At 37.4% G+C, this 15,821-nt stretch overlaps 2 protein-coding genes across 2 annotated transcripts in view; one reads left to right on the top strand and one right to left on the bottom strand.

Annotated features, from left to right (window-relative positions):
• The window catches only part of LOC140359098 (TBC1 domain family member 8), a 50,917-nt gene extending 45,630 nt beyond the window's left edge, over positions 1-5,287 (bottom strand). Inside the window, exon 1 of the mRNA XM_072443970.1 lies at positions 4,910-5,287. Coding sequence (XP_072300071.1) covers positions 4,910-5,036 — 127 coding nt within the window. The 5' untranslated portion in view covers positions 5,037-5,287. The remainder of the gene's footprint in view (positions 1-4,909) is intronic.
• Positions 5,288-9,032: 3,745 nt separating this feature from the next.
• On the top strand, positions 9,033-14,806 carry pdcl3 (phosducin-like 3). The gene is made up of 6 exons (XM_072445246.1): positions 9,033-9,139; positions 10,769-10,898; positions 11,410-11,500; positions 12,283-12,426; positions 13,013-13,221; positions 14,442-14,806. The coding sequence occupies exons 1-6, from the start codon at positions 9,134-9,136 to the stop codon at positions 14,594-14,596; spliced, it is 735 nt and encodes a 244-aa protein (XP_072301347.1). The 5' UTR covers positions 9,033-9,133; the 3' UTR covers positions 14,597-14,806.
• Positions 14,807-15,821: the final 1,015 nt, after the last annotated feature.

Raw genomic sequence — 15,821 nt, 5'->3', positions numbered from 1 at the left:
GAAGAAATACAGCTGCAGAAGACGTACAACCACACAAGACGTACAGCTACACAAGACGTACAGCTACACAAGACGTACAGCTACACAAGACGTACAGCTACACAAGACGTACAGCTACACAAGACGTACAACTACAGAAGACGTACAGCTACAGAAGAAGAAAAACTACAGAAGAAGTACAGCTGCAGAAGACGTACAACCACACAAGACGTACAGCTACACAAGACGTACAACCGCAGAAGACGAACAATCGCAGAAGACGAACAATCGCAGAAGACGAACAACTACAGAAGACGTACAACCACACAAGACGTACAGCTACACAAGACGTACAGCTACACAAGACGTACAGCTACACAAGACGTACAGCTACACAAGACGTACAACTACACAAGACGTACAACTACACAAGACGTACAGCTACACAAGACGTACAGCTACACAAGACGTACAGCTACACAAGACGTACAACCACACAAGACGTACAACTACACAAGACGTACAGCTACACAAGACGTACAACTACACAAGACGTACAACTACACAAGACGTACAACTACACAAGACGTACAACCGCAGAAGACGAACAATCGCAGAAGACGTACAACTACACAAGACGTACAACCGCAGAAGACGAACAATCGCAGAAGACGTACAACTACAGAAGACGTACAACTACAGAAGACGTACAACTACAGAAGACGTACAGCTACAGAAGAAGAAAAACTACAGAAGAAGTACAGCTGCAGAAGACGTACAACCACACAAGACGTACAGCTACACAAGACGTACAACCGCAGAAGACGAACAACCGCAGAAGACGAACAACTGCAGAAGACGAACAACTGCAGAAGACGAACAACTGCAGAAGACGAACAACTGCAGAAGACGAACAACTGCAGAAGACGAACAACTGCAGAAGACGAACAACTGCAGAAGACGAACAACCGCAGAAGACGAACAACCGCAGAAGACGTACAACCGCAGAAGACGTACAGCTACACAAGACGTACAACCGCAGAAGACGAACAACCGCAGAAGACGTACAACTACAGAAGACGTACAACCACAGAAGACGTACAGCTACACAAGACGTACAACCGCAGAAGACGAACAACCGCAGAAGACGTACAACCGCAGAAGACGTACAGCTACACAAGACGTACAACCGCAGAAGACGAACAACCGCAGAAGACGTACAACTACAGAAGACGTACAACCACAGAAGACGTACAGCTACACAAGACGTACAACTACACAAGACGTACAGCTACACAAGACGTACAGCTACACAAGACGTACAGCTACACAAGACGTACAGCTACACAAGACGTACAGCTACACAAGACGTACTGCTACTCAAGACGTACAACTACACAAGACGTACAACTACACAAGACGTACAGCTACACAAGACGTACAGCTACAAAAGACGTACAACTACAAAAGAGGTACAACTACACAAGACGTACAGCTACACAAGACGTACAGCTACAAAAGAGGTACAACTACACAAGACGTACAGCTACACAAGACGTACAGCTACACAAGACGTACAGCTACAAAAGACGTACAACTACAAAAGAGGTACAACTACACAAGACGTACAACCGCAGAAGACGAACAATCGCAGAAGACGTACAACTACAGAAGACGTACAACTACAGAAGACGTACAACTACATAATTAAAAAAAATAAGAATAAGACATAAAAATAAATAATAATACAAAAATAATAATATTTGCCCTGTAGATGGTTGGATAAGTAACTTCCTCTTATAGATACAAATTAATGTACATAAGTATTTAGTTCTGCTATTTTTGTGATTCAGCACAAAAGGGTTTTAGTTCTGTTCAAATGTATGGCTGAAAAATGTTTACATTATTATTGAATTAAGATACAATTAGATGATTTGTGTGTTAAGTGAAGTCATGCGTGTTTTGCTTCCTGACTATAATCATGTGACTTTTATTCACGCGACTGTCCTCGTTCCCTGGACCTCTAATTTTCTTAATAAAGCACTAAAATCTGCTTTGTCTGGTTTGTTTTTTGTTCTCCCGTGGCATTTACGACATAATATACAAATCAAACGGGAGGAAAATAAAGGTAAATACAGGAATACATGAACATTTCAGAATTCTATGTTCAGAAAATGCTGGGAGAGCATCTAAACGGCAGAGTTAGCTGAACTTTTAGAGATGCTAAATGTTAAATGTAGCGTTTTAGAGTAAAGTTAGCCATAAATCTGTGCTATAACAGTAAGAAAATATCCTTCTGTTCTTTACAACTGCATGAGAAAAGACTTTAAACGTCCAGATCTTTTTATGATTCATGTATAAGTTTATGTAAATGTAAACAAAGCCTTAGGTCAGGTTATGTTCATGGTTTTGGACATAATCAACATAGAAGAAGTGAAAATGTTCATCTTAAAAAAGGATGTACATGTTGTGCACTTTAAATTAAACAAAACAAACCTCCAACTGGTAAAAGATTGTGTTTCAGGGCGTCCAGAATACTCGGTTAATCCATAATCTTGATTATTCTGGTCACAATATAATCATTAAAAAAATAATAATAATAATAATGGTGACAATTTCAGATGCAAAATTAAGTATTTTTAGTTCAATCTATGATCCATCCATCTATCGTGACAGACTTCTTGGCAATACGTGTATCGATACAGAGATGTGTATTGTGATACTTTTAAACAACATTTTCGAGTTCTACACTTCTGAACTAAGCCTGCTGCATCACGGCTGAATCTGAGGAGCTGAACATGTGACTTCATCATAGGACAGTTGTGTTTTCATATTAAAGACATTGTGAACATGAAATTCTAATGAGTCTCGTCATCCAACTTAATCAAAGCATCATTTTAGTAAACGTTTAACACCGGTTTTAACAGATATCCATGAATCAGGACGCGTATCGTGTCAAGTTACATGTATCGGGATTTGTATCGTGAGGTACTAGGCAATACCCAGCCCTAGTATCGAGGGATATTTATGCACTTTTCGGGTTACAGTATTTTCTGGACTATAAGGCGGACTTAAAAGACTTTAATTTTCTCAAAAAAAATGACAGTGCGCTTTATAATCCAGTACGCCTTATATATGGATTAATTAATATCTTCAAAATTCAATCTGACTGTTTTTATAATCCAGTGCTCCCTATAGTGCGGAAAATACGGTAATTTCACGGTCGATTCACGTTTACACACACTTTGCACTTTCAAGAGTCGCTGAATCACAAGAACGAGATCAGGATTACATTTTTATCACCCTATTGCCCAGACGTACTTTAGCTTTAAAGTTTCCATCACATTTTAATTCAAACTTTATTCCTCTTGGTCCATTTTGATATGAACAAACAGACAAATGATCTGTACAACATTCACCAACTCGGATTGTCGTCGCATCTTTTTCTTTCTTTTAACTTTACGCCTTGTTGTTTTAAAACATATTATTTTACCTGCGTTTCTTTGCCGTAGAATTTCCACGCCGTAAATGTTCTTTGTTTACATTGATTCTTCATTTTGCCACTCATCAAAAAACATTTCTGATCCAAAAAAATAATAATAACTGAAAATTGTATCGAAAAGCACCGAAAGATTCACACCCCTAACATAAACAAAATGAATAAATGATAATATTAACCATTATTTAGTCATACAGCCCATCACTTCACGACAAAGTAAAACATTTTCTGAGCAATTTATTTTTTAACCAGGCCAAGTCCTCAAAACAAACTATTTAACAAACTATCACGCAGCTTTTGCTTTGTTTCTTTTCTTATTTATTTATCTATTTTTATTTATTAATATTTGTATCCCTGCCATCTTATTATAAATAGATGTATTTATACTGAGCTATATTCAACCTCAGTATCTATCAGTAACTATATGAAACTACATAATCTTATGTACATATTGATATTTCTGTGGATGTCAATGACGGAGGAAATTAGCTCAGTCTATCAACTATAGGTAATTGTGTATGTGCGTAAACAGTGCATGCTGGGTACGTACATGCATTTATCTATACTGCCGCTATTGATGTGTGTGTGTGTGTGTGTGTGTATGTGTGTATGTGTATGTGTGTGTGTGTGTGTATATGTGTGTATATGTGTGTGTGTGTGTGTATGTGTGTGTGTGTGTGTGTGTGTGTGTGTGTGTGTGTGTGTGGAATGGATATGGGTGGAAGTGAGGGACTCACGGGGGAAGGGAGGAGGAAAAATTGGAAAAGAATACAATTGTGCTTTTGTTGTGTTTTTTGAGCCTTTTTGTAATGTGATGTTGACAGTGACGAATTGCAAAATTCAATAAAAACTTGATAAAAAAAACTATAACGCATGTCAAAACTTGGATTGAAATTGTATTAATATGAAATTCGAAACAATTAAACTTTACTACAAACTTTGTGTCCATTTTATGAAAGACAAACAGACAAACGATGCAGCTTTGATTGTTTTTCTGCTCCTAATAGTCCATTTCCATTTATTTATCTTTGCAATCTTCAAACTATTCAATATATTTTAAACAATGAATTAACTATCCAACCCTTACAGACACGTGCAAAGTTCATTTCTATTCATCCGTGGTGGAAAGTGCCAAAGTACAAAAGAAAAAGTACATATGACAGAGTGGTTTGGCTACTTTTTACTTCACTGCAGGTATTTGTACTTTTTCCTGCACAACATTTATGGTCAAAACAAGGTGTTGAGTTCTTTCCTTCATGTCATCTTAATCAGGTCATTTTTAATAAAACAACTCATAAATCCTTATCAAACTACTGTATAACACACGTGCCCTCGCCATAGCCTAGAAAAAACCTTATGTTAGAACTTTAACCATTTGAATTGACCCAACTTTGAGACTGTTTTGCAAACCCAAAAACAACATATTAGTACCTGTAATTTTGCCAGTAGATTCCCCATGTCCTCGTCTTCTCTGCAGTAGAAAATAGTCATTGCTCTTCTCAGTAATCCAAAGTTTGAGTGCATTTTTCAACAAAACTTCCTCCGGAGTCAGCCACATTTTCCCCGCGGCGCGCGCAGCACTCGCAGCGGGCGCGGAGGCAGGGAGGGTCCGGGGAAGCCCTCCACTTCCCCCGGGGCTCTCTGGTGCTAGCGATCCGCCTCCGAGCGCCTGTGCCCCGGGTAGAGGAGAGGGCAGAGTCGGTGTACACACGCGGGGCTGGGGTTTGGTCCGCGGCGGGGCGGATGCGGAGCGTCTCACGCACTTCCTCAAGGATCGATCCTCAAACAGCTGTGCGCGGGCACAGATCGTGTGTGCGGCAGGGACACTCACGCTGTGTTTGTTCACGCGACATAAAACATGGTCAATATAAACACTGTATTATTATTATCAGTATTATTATTATTAATAGTAATATTATCAATATTATAATTAGTATTATTAGTATTATGTTACCACCTAATTTCAATGATAAATAAATACATTTAAATTAATGGTATGTGGTTGGAGTGTGAGTCGTCCAATCCAAATGCCAGAGGTTCATGGGGGAGCAGGGATTAATGGTGGTAGTGGGCGGGGCCAATGGTGCTGGGCGGGGCCGATGGCGCAGATTGGCAGCCTTGCCACAACAGCCCAGTTTGTCCCAGGGCATTTTTGGCTACAGATGTGACTCACCACCATCGAGTGTGGAGTAAATGTATAATGACAACAGTGTAGCGCTTTGAGAGGCTTTAACAAGCCCGTAAAATACAATACAAATATAAGGCACTATAATAGTAATAGTATTATCGGTATTACTATTATTATAATATACCATCAATACAAAGCATCATAGCAATATACTGTATTAAATTCAGTATGGTTCAGTCATTATTTGCACATGAATAAATAATGATCGAAAGGCAGCTTTGCCCACAGAGCATTACATTAGGATTTTTTTTTTTGCTCTTACACTTACACACAAACCACTGTCTGGTTAAACGTAAACAGGTGTATTTTAATTTAATTTAATGCTAATACTCAATGACTTACACAAAATAATGTCAAAATATTTTTGCTAAAATCATTACAAAACATGTATTCTTTTATATGCAGTATTTGTGTTGCTGTTCTAATCATGGATGTATTAAATGATCGTCCCTGGTCCTAATACGAGTGAGCGCTCTGTCTTCACCTCTCTTCCGCATCTCACTTTCTCTCCGTCACTTCCGCTTCATCGCCTCCTGCAGGTGTTCAGTTCGGAGTGCCATCCCCAACAACACATGTCATGTAAAATATAAGATCTGTTGTTGCGTTGAACTTGTAAATTAATTGTAAATTAATTGTAATGTAGACATATGTATTGTATTTCATCTTAATTTAATTTCCTTTATTTTCTGTTTTACTTTATGTTCTAACTTTATTGTACATTGGATATATTAAGAATAAAAAGTCAGTTCTGAGTACTTCTTCTGAGTCTTTTTCCGTTTTTTTTTATTTAATTTTTTTAACAAAATAAATAGAAACAAACGTCAGTATAAAAGTCTGTGTAAACATTACATTTTTAATCCTGCTTCATGTGGGAGACAGTATGAACTTTACTTCAATAAACTCTTTATGTCACTCTTGTTTCTAAAGCAATTGTAAACAGAATCTTAATCATAGTTCACAGTTTGTTGGTGCAGGTTATTGTGGAGTCAATGTGTTGAATGACATTTCAAATGCATTCTGAACTTTGACCTGGCAAATATTTTTCCCTCATTGAACAGCTGTAAGGTCACTCCCCCAGTGTGATGTACCGAAGACTGTATGGAGGAGTGGACAGAGCTAGTCCGTTAGCCGCCGGGTTCTTAATAGGAAATGAGCATGAGCAAGAGAGGGGGCTCCATCAAACCTGGCTCTCATTAACCTCTGTAACTGCTGCTGTCAGACTCATCATTCTGACCATCTAAATAATGCAAGGCAGGACTGGTTTTCACTTAAACAAGACTTTATAGTACTGTATATACTTTATAATGCGTATTGATGACACCCTTGGATCATTATGTTTGAACATTTTATATCGTAATATTGATCTAATATGAGCTGATCTGGACTGTCAGAACAATAGAGTCTTGTCCACAGGAGAATAAAGATGACTCAAATATGCATAAATCACTCTAAATACTGCGAGTGGCTAAAAACAAAGGCGATAAGCATGACCTGGGCCGGTCCAATTGGTGTTGATCAAGGTTGATCTGAATGCAGTGCATCCTGGGTAGGTCTGCGCTCGACTTTACTCGCTCTGACATCACGAGTCGAAAGCTTGTGAAATCAGAACGGGATCAACCAGCATGAGCAGCCGCCACTACTCTCACGCTTTAATATCATTATAATTACCGTATTTTTCGCACTATACGGCACACTGGATTATAAGGCGCATTTTTGTTGTATGTATGTATGTATGTATTTATTTATTTACAAGGCAACGGTTTGTTCCCTTTTCATTAGGCTTAAGCATTGAACAGTCTGGAACTACCCTCTGTTTTCTTCATTTTTCCGTGGCTCAAATACCTTCGATCAGATGATTGTCTTCATGAAGTGTCCAGTTGACTATTTTGTCAAGTTTGTTGTCATTCTGATTTCGACCACTTTGAGGTTTGTTGTTTGTCTTTACAGCTCCGCCTCCGTCGTTCATCTACACGAGGCACAGCTAAATACAAACGCCCCTGCTGAGGGTGGCAGAGGTGGAACCTGTAGGAGCAAACGAGGACCTCAGCCACAACCGCTTTTGACCGTTTTCTGTTATAATGTATGGTTTTGATGAATGTGGATGATTGTGGATGCTCCTGGAATCTGGCCATTTCATTGCAGCAATTTTAACTGTTTTTGTATATCTGAACATTTCTTTAATTACAGGCAGCTAAAGTCACCAACAGTCTCTCAGGGTTTGGCCTTTAGACATTTTTATAAACAACTTTAAGCTTTAGCCTTCAAGAGCTAACCATGCACATGCTACTTCCCCCATGTTTTTTGTTCTTCTTTCTTAATTTGATTTTTTTTAAAAACACAATACGGACATGATAAATTCGGTTAAAATAAAAGGGGACATACATACACATCAGGATTCTATATGAGGCAAAGACCAGTGAGGGGAAAACAATAACCAATTGTCAAATCATCTGTTAGGCCTATAGAAGACAAAGACATAAAGGAAAGAAAGAAAGAAAAGAGTTGCAAAAAGTCAAATAAATTCTAATGTATATAAACTTAAAGCCTGAATAATTTGAAGGATTGAAGGATCTTTTTGCCCATTATTTAAGGTATGGAGTTAATTATTTATTTCCAATGACTGTGTTTGTCGAAACGTTTTGATATTTTATAGCCAAAAGGGAGCTAAGGCAAATCATGCCTTGGTTTTTGTTGTCTGATTTTCTACAGAAGATTTATCCTACAAACAACTAGTCAAGTATTTTCAGTTCGAACAGGGGTTTGGCTGAATTTGGTTTTATGATATTTACACAACAATAAATAGTTTGACTGCTCGTTGCAGTTTTGAGAGTTTGTGAGTGAAGTAGGTGATTATGTTAAAATATTTTAAGATGTTTTATGTTATATGTTTTTAATTGTTTCCATATTCATCCATATTTCACTTGAGTATTTGCATATGCTTCAACTTATATGACTTCTATTCAAGCATCACCGACACAACTTAAGCCAAAAGTGAAATTTGGGGAAAATTCACAAACACATGTCTATTTTGAACAGTTCTTTACAGTTATTTTAAATTGTGACTGATAACATTGTCACACAGAGTCCGTTATCTCTGTGTCGGTTTTATTTAACACCTGTTTCTGTGCCAAAAATGGATGGTGCGCTCTCACTCCTTTTATGGTCATACTGAGCGTCAAGCGGAACACGGTGTTGCGTTTGTTATTGTCCCCCGATGTCGCATTGTTCTCTAGGTTTCCACATTACGTGAAAATAACCAACAAAATCATATTACAAACAGATGTGATGTTTCGAAACGTGTTTAGAGTATGAATTAGGATTTATTTTGTCATTTTCTGTGTATTTTTAGTTTTCTCGTGTCGCGTGTGGCTTGTTTCAGGTCGGACCTTTTCACAGCGCGGTCCTTCTGTTTCCGGTTCTGGGGAAGCGCAGCGTTGTGATTTCAGAGGAGCGACTTTACCATCAAAATGCAGGTTTATAAAGCTTAAATATTCATCCTCAGACTCCAAACTACAAATACAGTGTCGTAAAACCAACATGTGTCAACATCGGTGCTCAACGGTCCCGTGTTTGTAATAAATCAGCTTTAAAAGATGGGCGTAGCAACGGCTCAATGTTATAGCAATGGGTTTGGTCACTCTTTTCCTGTCGACTTTTCTTTATCTTTTGTCCAAAATCTGCCCATAATATTTTTTTTTAAACTTTATTTGTGTAATTTGGCTCATCACCCGTCATCATTAGACTCTTCACGATAAATACTATACTGTACTATATTACTTATCGGTCATATAAATGTGTGTCTTTGCATTGACTCATCGGCAGGGTTCCGATTAATCGACCAGAACAGAAACAGAACTAGTTTAGATATTATTGTGACATTTTTCTGTATTATGTGACAATTTAAAACGCTTTGTCATCACATGTGCAATATTTCACAATGGTAGAAACTGGAAGCGAAATTAAGTCGACCATAACATCAATTTCAATGAGAAATGATCTAAATGCCAATGATTTTAAGAATGTGTAACAAAATATAAGCGTTTTTCTTATTTCCGGGGTAATAATTGTTGCTTTTTGTTCTGTTTGTCCATTATAAAGTATAGAACATACACTCCTTTCTAGCCTATAATAGTATGTGACTTTCATAAACGGTGTAATGCATCTGTAGATGAAATTAACTTACAATAGGCTCAATAATCCTGTAAACATTTGTCCTGAAACACCTAAAAAACCCGTCACGTTTCACTTTATGGTTTGCCTTTTCCGTCCCAGAATTAAAAAAAATTGTTAACAAACTCTATACAATCCCGCGCTTCAAACAGGATTTCTGTGACAGGATTATGACGGAGTAAGATTCAGCTTTTACCACTACAGCCGATACAAACGAGAGCCAAACAGTTGTCCTTTGGCTTCAGGCTTGTCCGTTGTTTTTGGGGGATGGGAATCTGGAGGGCGACTGGACAAACCACTCACCACTCAACTTGTTTACCTTTGCTAATATTATTCTAAGCTAATTTTTTATTTTTTTGCCCTTGTGTTACATTTGTGCAGAGGTAGAACGCCCCTAACTGCAAATACACATGTTTTTGTGTCGGTTTTTGCTGGGTAATTGGGCTTTTTTGAGCAGATTTTTTAACATGTACTGTACTCGAGTAGAATTCCAGCCATGTATGTGTAGTAAACATCATTTAGATGTATTAATAGGAGTTACTCGGTACACAAGTCTCAATCGAAAGCACATTTGTCTCTGTATTTGCTCCTTATCGACAAACACACCCAAAACACTACAGCTCAGTGAATTTGTGGATTGCAGGTTCAAAACTATTTTAATTCAGCTTTAAATCACTCAAGTTATGGACAAAAAAATGATCTTAAAGTGCATAGAATGTAACGTGTGCACACTTTTTACTCGAGTACAAATTTGGCATGTCATTAAGTACATTTTTAGTACATTCCTGTCACTGCACTTTGCCTCGAGTACACATCTGCAGTGCTCCTCTGAATTTGTGTGCCAGGAGAACCTCAAGCGAGACATTTATATATGATTATGTTTTGACTCCTTTCTAATGTTATTGTTTGATTATTGTCATGGAAACGCCCAGGACCCAAATGAAGACACAGAGTGGAACGATATTCTCCGAAAGAAGGGGATTCTGCCACCAAAAGAAGACCCCAAAAAGCAGGAGGAAGAGGAGGAGGAGGAGGCGCTGGCTCTTCAACAACAGTCCATCGGTACGAGCGCGCATTTGTCAGTGAAATATTTGTCACCATAAAAACTGTTGTTATTCAGGTTCACGCTTGTATTTGGGGAAGGCAAATGCTTTTATACGCACATTATTATTTACATGATGGAGTTCAATGTCCTCCTAGTTATTATGGCGTTTACAGTATATATGCTGAATAAAACTTCATTTGTAGCTGTTTGGGTTAAAACGATGAACTGACTAATCGGGACTAGTAGAAAAAATAATACAATAATAGTATTTTGATCCCTATCTGAACTATTCAGACTCTAAAACACACGAAAAGTTGTATCAAAGACGGCTGCATTATTGAATCAAAATGTTAAAAAAGAAGAAACAATTTCACATTTTCACCAATAATACACTTAATTTCTCCATCTAGAAGCTTCCAGTCAGCACATTTTGACCTCAAATCGGTTAAAAATGTGTTTAAAAAGCCTCAATATACTGTAAATGTATTTATAGTTTGTCATCTTAACTTTCTGCAATTTCCCTGACAGTGAAAACCTACGAGAGCATGACGTTAGAAGAGCTGGAGGAGAACGAGGACGAGTTCGGGGAAGACGATGAAGCTGCTATGGAGATGTACAGGTAAAACAACAACTACCTTCAGGTCGAGTCTGGCGTCCTGTAAGACCCGCTTCACTGGCAAAACTGATCCAGTTAGTCTTTTCTTTTTAAGCTTTTAGATTCGCTAAAGTGATTATTACGTCAGGAGACAAGAGACAATTTCCAAAACAAAAAATCCACAAATGTTCATTCTCATACTAATGACTAACATTAATTACTTACTGTACTAAATGTAATAAACATTTATTTATTTATTTGTCTATGGGAGTTTTTATTTATTTATAGGAGATCTTCTACTGAAAGTGTTTTTCAGACTTCCTATAAGTGATCTGTTCTTCTGTATCTACCTCTGTATCTACCTGCGTTGCACCAATGAAATTTCCCCATGTGGGACAATAAAGGAATATCTTATCTTATCTGCATATTTATTTTTAACTGATGTCTTTTTATCTGCTTTTAATTTAAGGCCATTAGGGATGGGCCAATATTTAGATTTATTAAATCCATAGCAAGGCAAGGCGCAAGTCTATCTTAAGTTGAAGTAAAGTTTACAAAATTACTTTTTACTCGTATAATAAAGAATAACAAATCATTTCTTGCATGATTTGATACACAAACGGACATATTTTTTAGCCTAAATGCTCTTCTATTCCCATTTTTACTTATTAGTCTGTTATCGACAAAATATTTGCGCAAATATTGGTCGTTTTATCACTGAAAATAGTTTGATGTCGGCCGATACTTGACCCGATATGTGGCCCATGCCTGACTCCTGTTCACGCCGAAGTGCTCCTCTTCCACAGACAGAAGCGACTCGCCGAGTGGAAAGCCTCTCAGTTGAAGACAAAGTTTGTGGAAGTGGGCGAAATCTCGGCCCAGGACTACGTCAAAGAGGTCAACGAGGCCGGGGAGGGCATCTGGGTGATTCTGCATCTGTACAAACCCGGGTAAGTGACTAAAGCTTTGACACAACGGTGACGAGGCCCTTGTAACCAATCATCAAACTACAACCAAAATGAGCATGTCTGGGCATGTAATTCCCTCTGCTACCAGTAGATGGAGGTGTAACTCAGTTCTTGACCTGGGAAATGCCTGACTAAAATGAATGAATATCTATATATTTTTCCTTTTTAGTAAAAATGAAAAATATATTTAAAAAAATAAAAATAAATTAAAAGTCCTTTGCTTTTTTGTGTGCTTATTTTATTTTTTGTCTTTTCTGTATATATTTTTTTATGTTGCTCTTGTCATTGTTTGTTCGTCTCACTAAAAAGCAAAAATATATTTTAAAAAAATAATTAAAAAGTCCTTTTTGTGGACGATTCTTTTTTTTAAGCTGCGAAATAAAGGTATACAAATAATGCATGTACCGGTAATATTTGTCTTTCCAAGTGTCTTTTAAATGTCCATGCTTCACTTCCCTCACTTCTTTTAAACGCAGCGGACTTTTCTAACACTTATTGATTGATTACAAAGCTTGAGCGTTAAACATTACTAAAGGTGTGCTCTGTTTCCTCCGTGTCCTCCGTTCAGAATCCCCCTGTGCACGCTGATAAACCAGCACCTCAGCGTTTTGGCGAGGAAGTTTCCGGAGACAAAGTTCCTGAAGTCCATCTCCTCCACGTGCATCCCGAACTACCCCGACCACAACCTGCCCACCATCTTCGTCTACCACGAGGGCGACATGAAGGCGCAGTTCATCGGGCCGCTCGTGTTCGGCGGGATGAACCTCAAAGTGGACGGTAAAGGGCCACACCTATTCTTTTTACCGTATTTTCCGGACTATAAGTCGCACCGGAGTTTAAGTAAAAAATGCACAATAGAGAGGAAAAAACCTATATAAGTTGCACTGGAGTATGAAATGCGGTTGCAAGTGTGAAAATAACAAATAACGTATTTTCTGGACTATAAGTCGCACCGGAGTATAAGTCGCACCAGCAAAAAAATGCATAATAGAGAAGAAAAAAACATGTTGTACTGGAGTATGAAATGCAGTTGCAAGTGTGAAAATAACAATATCACACATACGTCGCTCCGGATTGTAAGTATACAAGTATAAATATAAGTAAGTCGCACCCCGGCCAATACTATGAAAAAAGGTGCGACTTATAGTCCAGAAATTACGGTAAATGGTCTTAATCCATTTTAATTTTATTTTTATTATTTATTTTTATTAATGTGTCGTATATATTTACTATTAAAGCATTTTTTAATTATATACTGCAATAAAAAGATAACTATTACGACAAACATAGAAATTATCATCACAAAGTCTGTCCCTTTAACATTAAACATCTGTATTATTAACTTCCCCTCAAGTTGTCATGAGAAAAAACTGTCAAAAATATGTGTGAATTGGAAGGAGTTTGATTTTTATTCAAAAGGTGATTATAATAAATGATCATATTAATGTGAGACGGTGCAGTTTGAATAGAAAGAACATGTTACATTTAGAGATATACACGTTAATGTAAGGGAATATCTATGACAAGCTTTTCATCTTTTAATGTTTTCTAATAAAACTAAACCTTTGTCAAATGGCCACAATTGCACATATTTGGAGCGTATAAATCTGAAAAAAAATTATAGATACAGGTTTAATATTCTTGGATTTGAAACATATCTTTATAGTATTTGAGCAAACTAGATTGTACTGATAATTGGTGTAAAAATCAAACCGCGCCTCTTTCTCGGAGCTAAAACCTGAATAAATCGTGATTAGAATTAGATACAAAATCCTGAACAAGTCCTTTATATTTGTCAAAATCTTACGTACAATATTGTAAAGTTTGGTGTGTGTAGATGCTACTTTTAGGTCTGATATTTGTGTCTCTAGGAGGAAAAAGCATTGGATGAAACAGACTTTGAGGTTACATTGTCCCATGTATAAATCTATAGATACAAGTGGATTAAATGACATAATAAATCATCTTCAGACTCACATTTTCCTCCTTCGTTCCAGAATTGGAGTGGAGGCTGTCGGAATCCGGAGCGGTCAAAACGGACCTGGAGGAAAACCCCAAGAAGCAGATCCAGGACAAACTCATGTCGTCGATCAAATCCTCGATACAGACGAGAAAGGACAGCGACGACAGCGACTACGACGATGACGATTAACGCGCCGCGGGGGGAAAACGCAGCTCCGCACGCTCCCGAGAACTGTCCCGATCATCTCCGAAGAAGAGCCAAGACGAAAAGATGAAGACGGTTGCGGGTCGTACGTCTTCGTTTAGTACGTTTTCCATCGACAGGACAATTTCATGCCTTCGCTCGTCAAGGAAATGTCCAGGATTTTAGACGAACATCACCGCAGCGAGTCAGAGACAAATTCAATATTTTTTATTATGTTCACGTGTCAAAAAGCAACATTAAATATATTTGGAACATCATGTGTTGAATCTGTTTGACACAATAATCGTGCCAGGTGTTTTTTTTTTAACATAAAAGTTTTGATTTAAATGTGTTTTATTGGTATTTTCGGACAGGAATTAAGTGTTTTGTAATGAGGATTTATCATTCTTGAATAAATAATAACTTTATCTATCCATGGGTTTCAGAGCAACGAAGGGTGAAATAATTAGATTTTTTTGAATGTTCAAAAGTAAATCTGCAACAATTAATCTGAATAATTGTGTCTAATCGACTATTAAAATATTAACTTACAGTTTTAATCATTGTTTAACTTTTAAAACTAATGCCAAAAGAGGTTTTATCACCAATATGCAGCAACTGTTAAATCAAAACGGCAACAACATGTGATCTAAAAAACATAATATTAATTTAAGTAGTAATAAGTATTAATAGAAGTAAAAAGTATTATTTTACAATATATATATATATATATATATATGTATGCATTTCTTCTTCTCGTCTTCGTTGGCTGGAAACACGGCTGCCGTTCTTTTGTCTCGTCACAATCATCGACACATTCCTTCAGGCAAGTCACGAGAAGTCATCATATCATGTTCATGTCTTTATTTTGACTTAGTACAGTAAGATCTGATCTTTAGAGAGTCAAAAAAGTGATTTTAAACAGGACTATTCCAGGTCTATAGTGTTAAACCTGGTCTAAAACAGGACTATTCCAGGTCTATAGTGTTAAACCTGGTCTAAAACAGGACTATTCCAGGTCTATAGTGTTAAACCTGGTCTAAAACAGGACTATTCCAGGTCTATAGTGCTAAACCTGGTCTAAAACAGGACTATTCCAGGTCTATAGTGTTAAACCTGGTCTAAAACAGGACTATTCCAGGTCTATAGTGTTAAACCTGGTCTAAAACAGGACTATTCCAGGTCTATAGTGCTAAACCTGGTCTAAAACAGGACTATTCCAGGTCTATAG

The sequence above is a fragment of the Eucyclogobius newberryi genome, unplaced genomic scaffold, assembly GCF_026437365.1.
Source record: "Eucyclogobius newberryi isolate DKJ021-1_F unplaced genomic scaffold, fEucNew1.0.hap1 SCAF_14, whole genome shotgun sequence".
Classification (NCBI taxonomy): domain Eukaryota; kingdom Metazoa; phylum Chordata; class Actinopteri; order Gobiiformes; family Gobiidae; genus Eucyclogobius; species Eucyclogobius newberryi.
The sequence above is the reverse complement of the archived record's forward strand: the minus strand, read 5'-3'. Positions and strand labels throughout refer to the sequence as shown.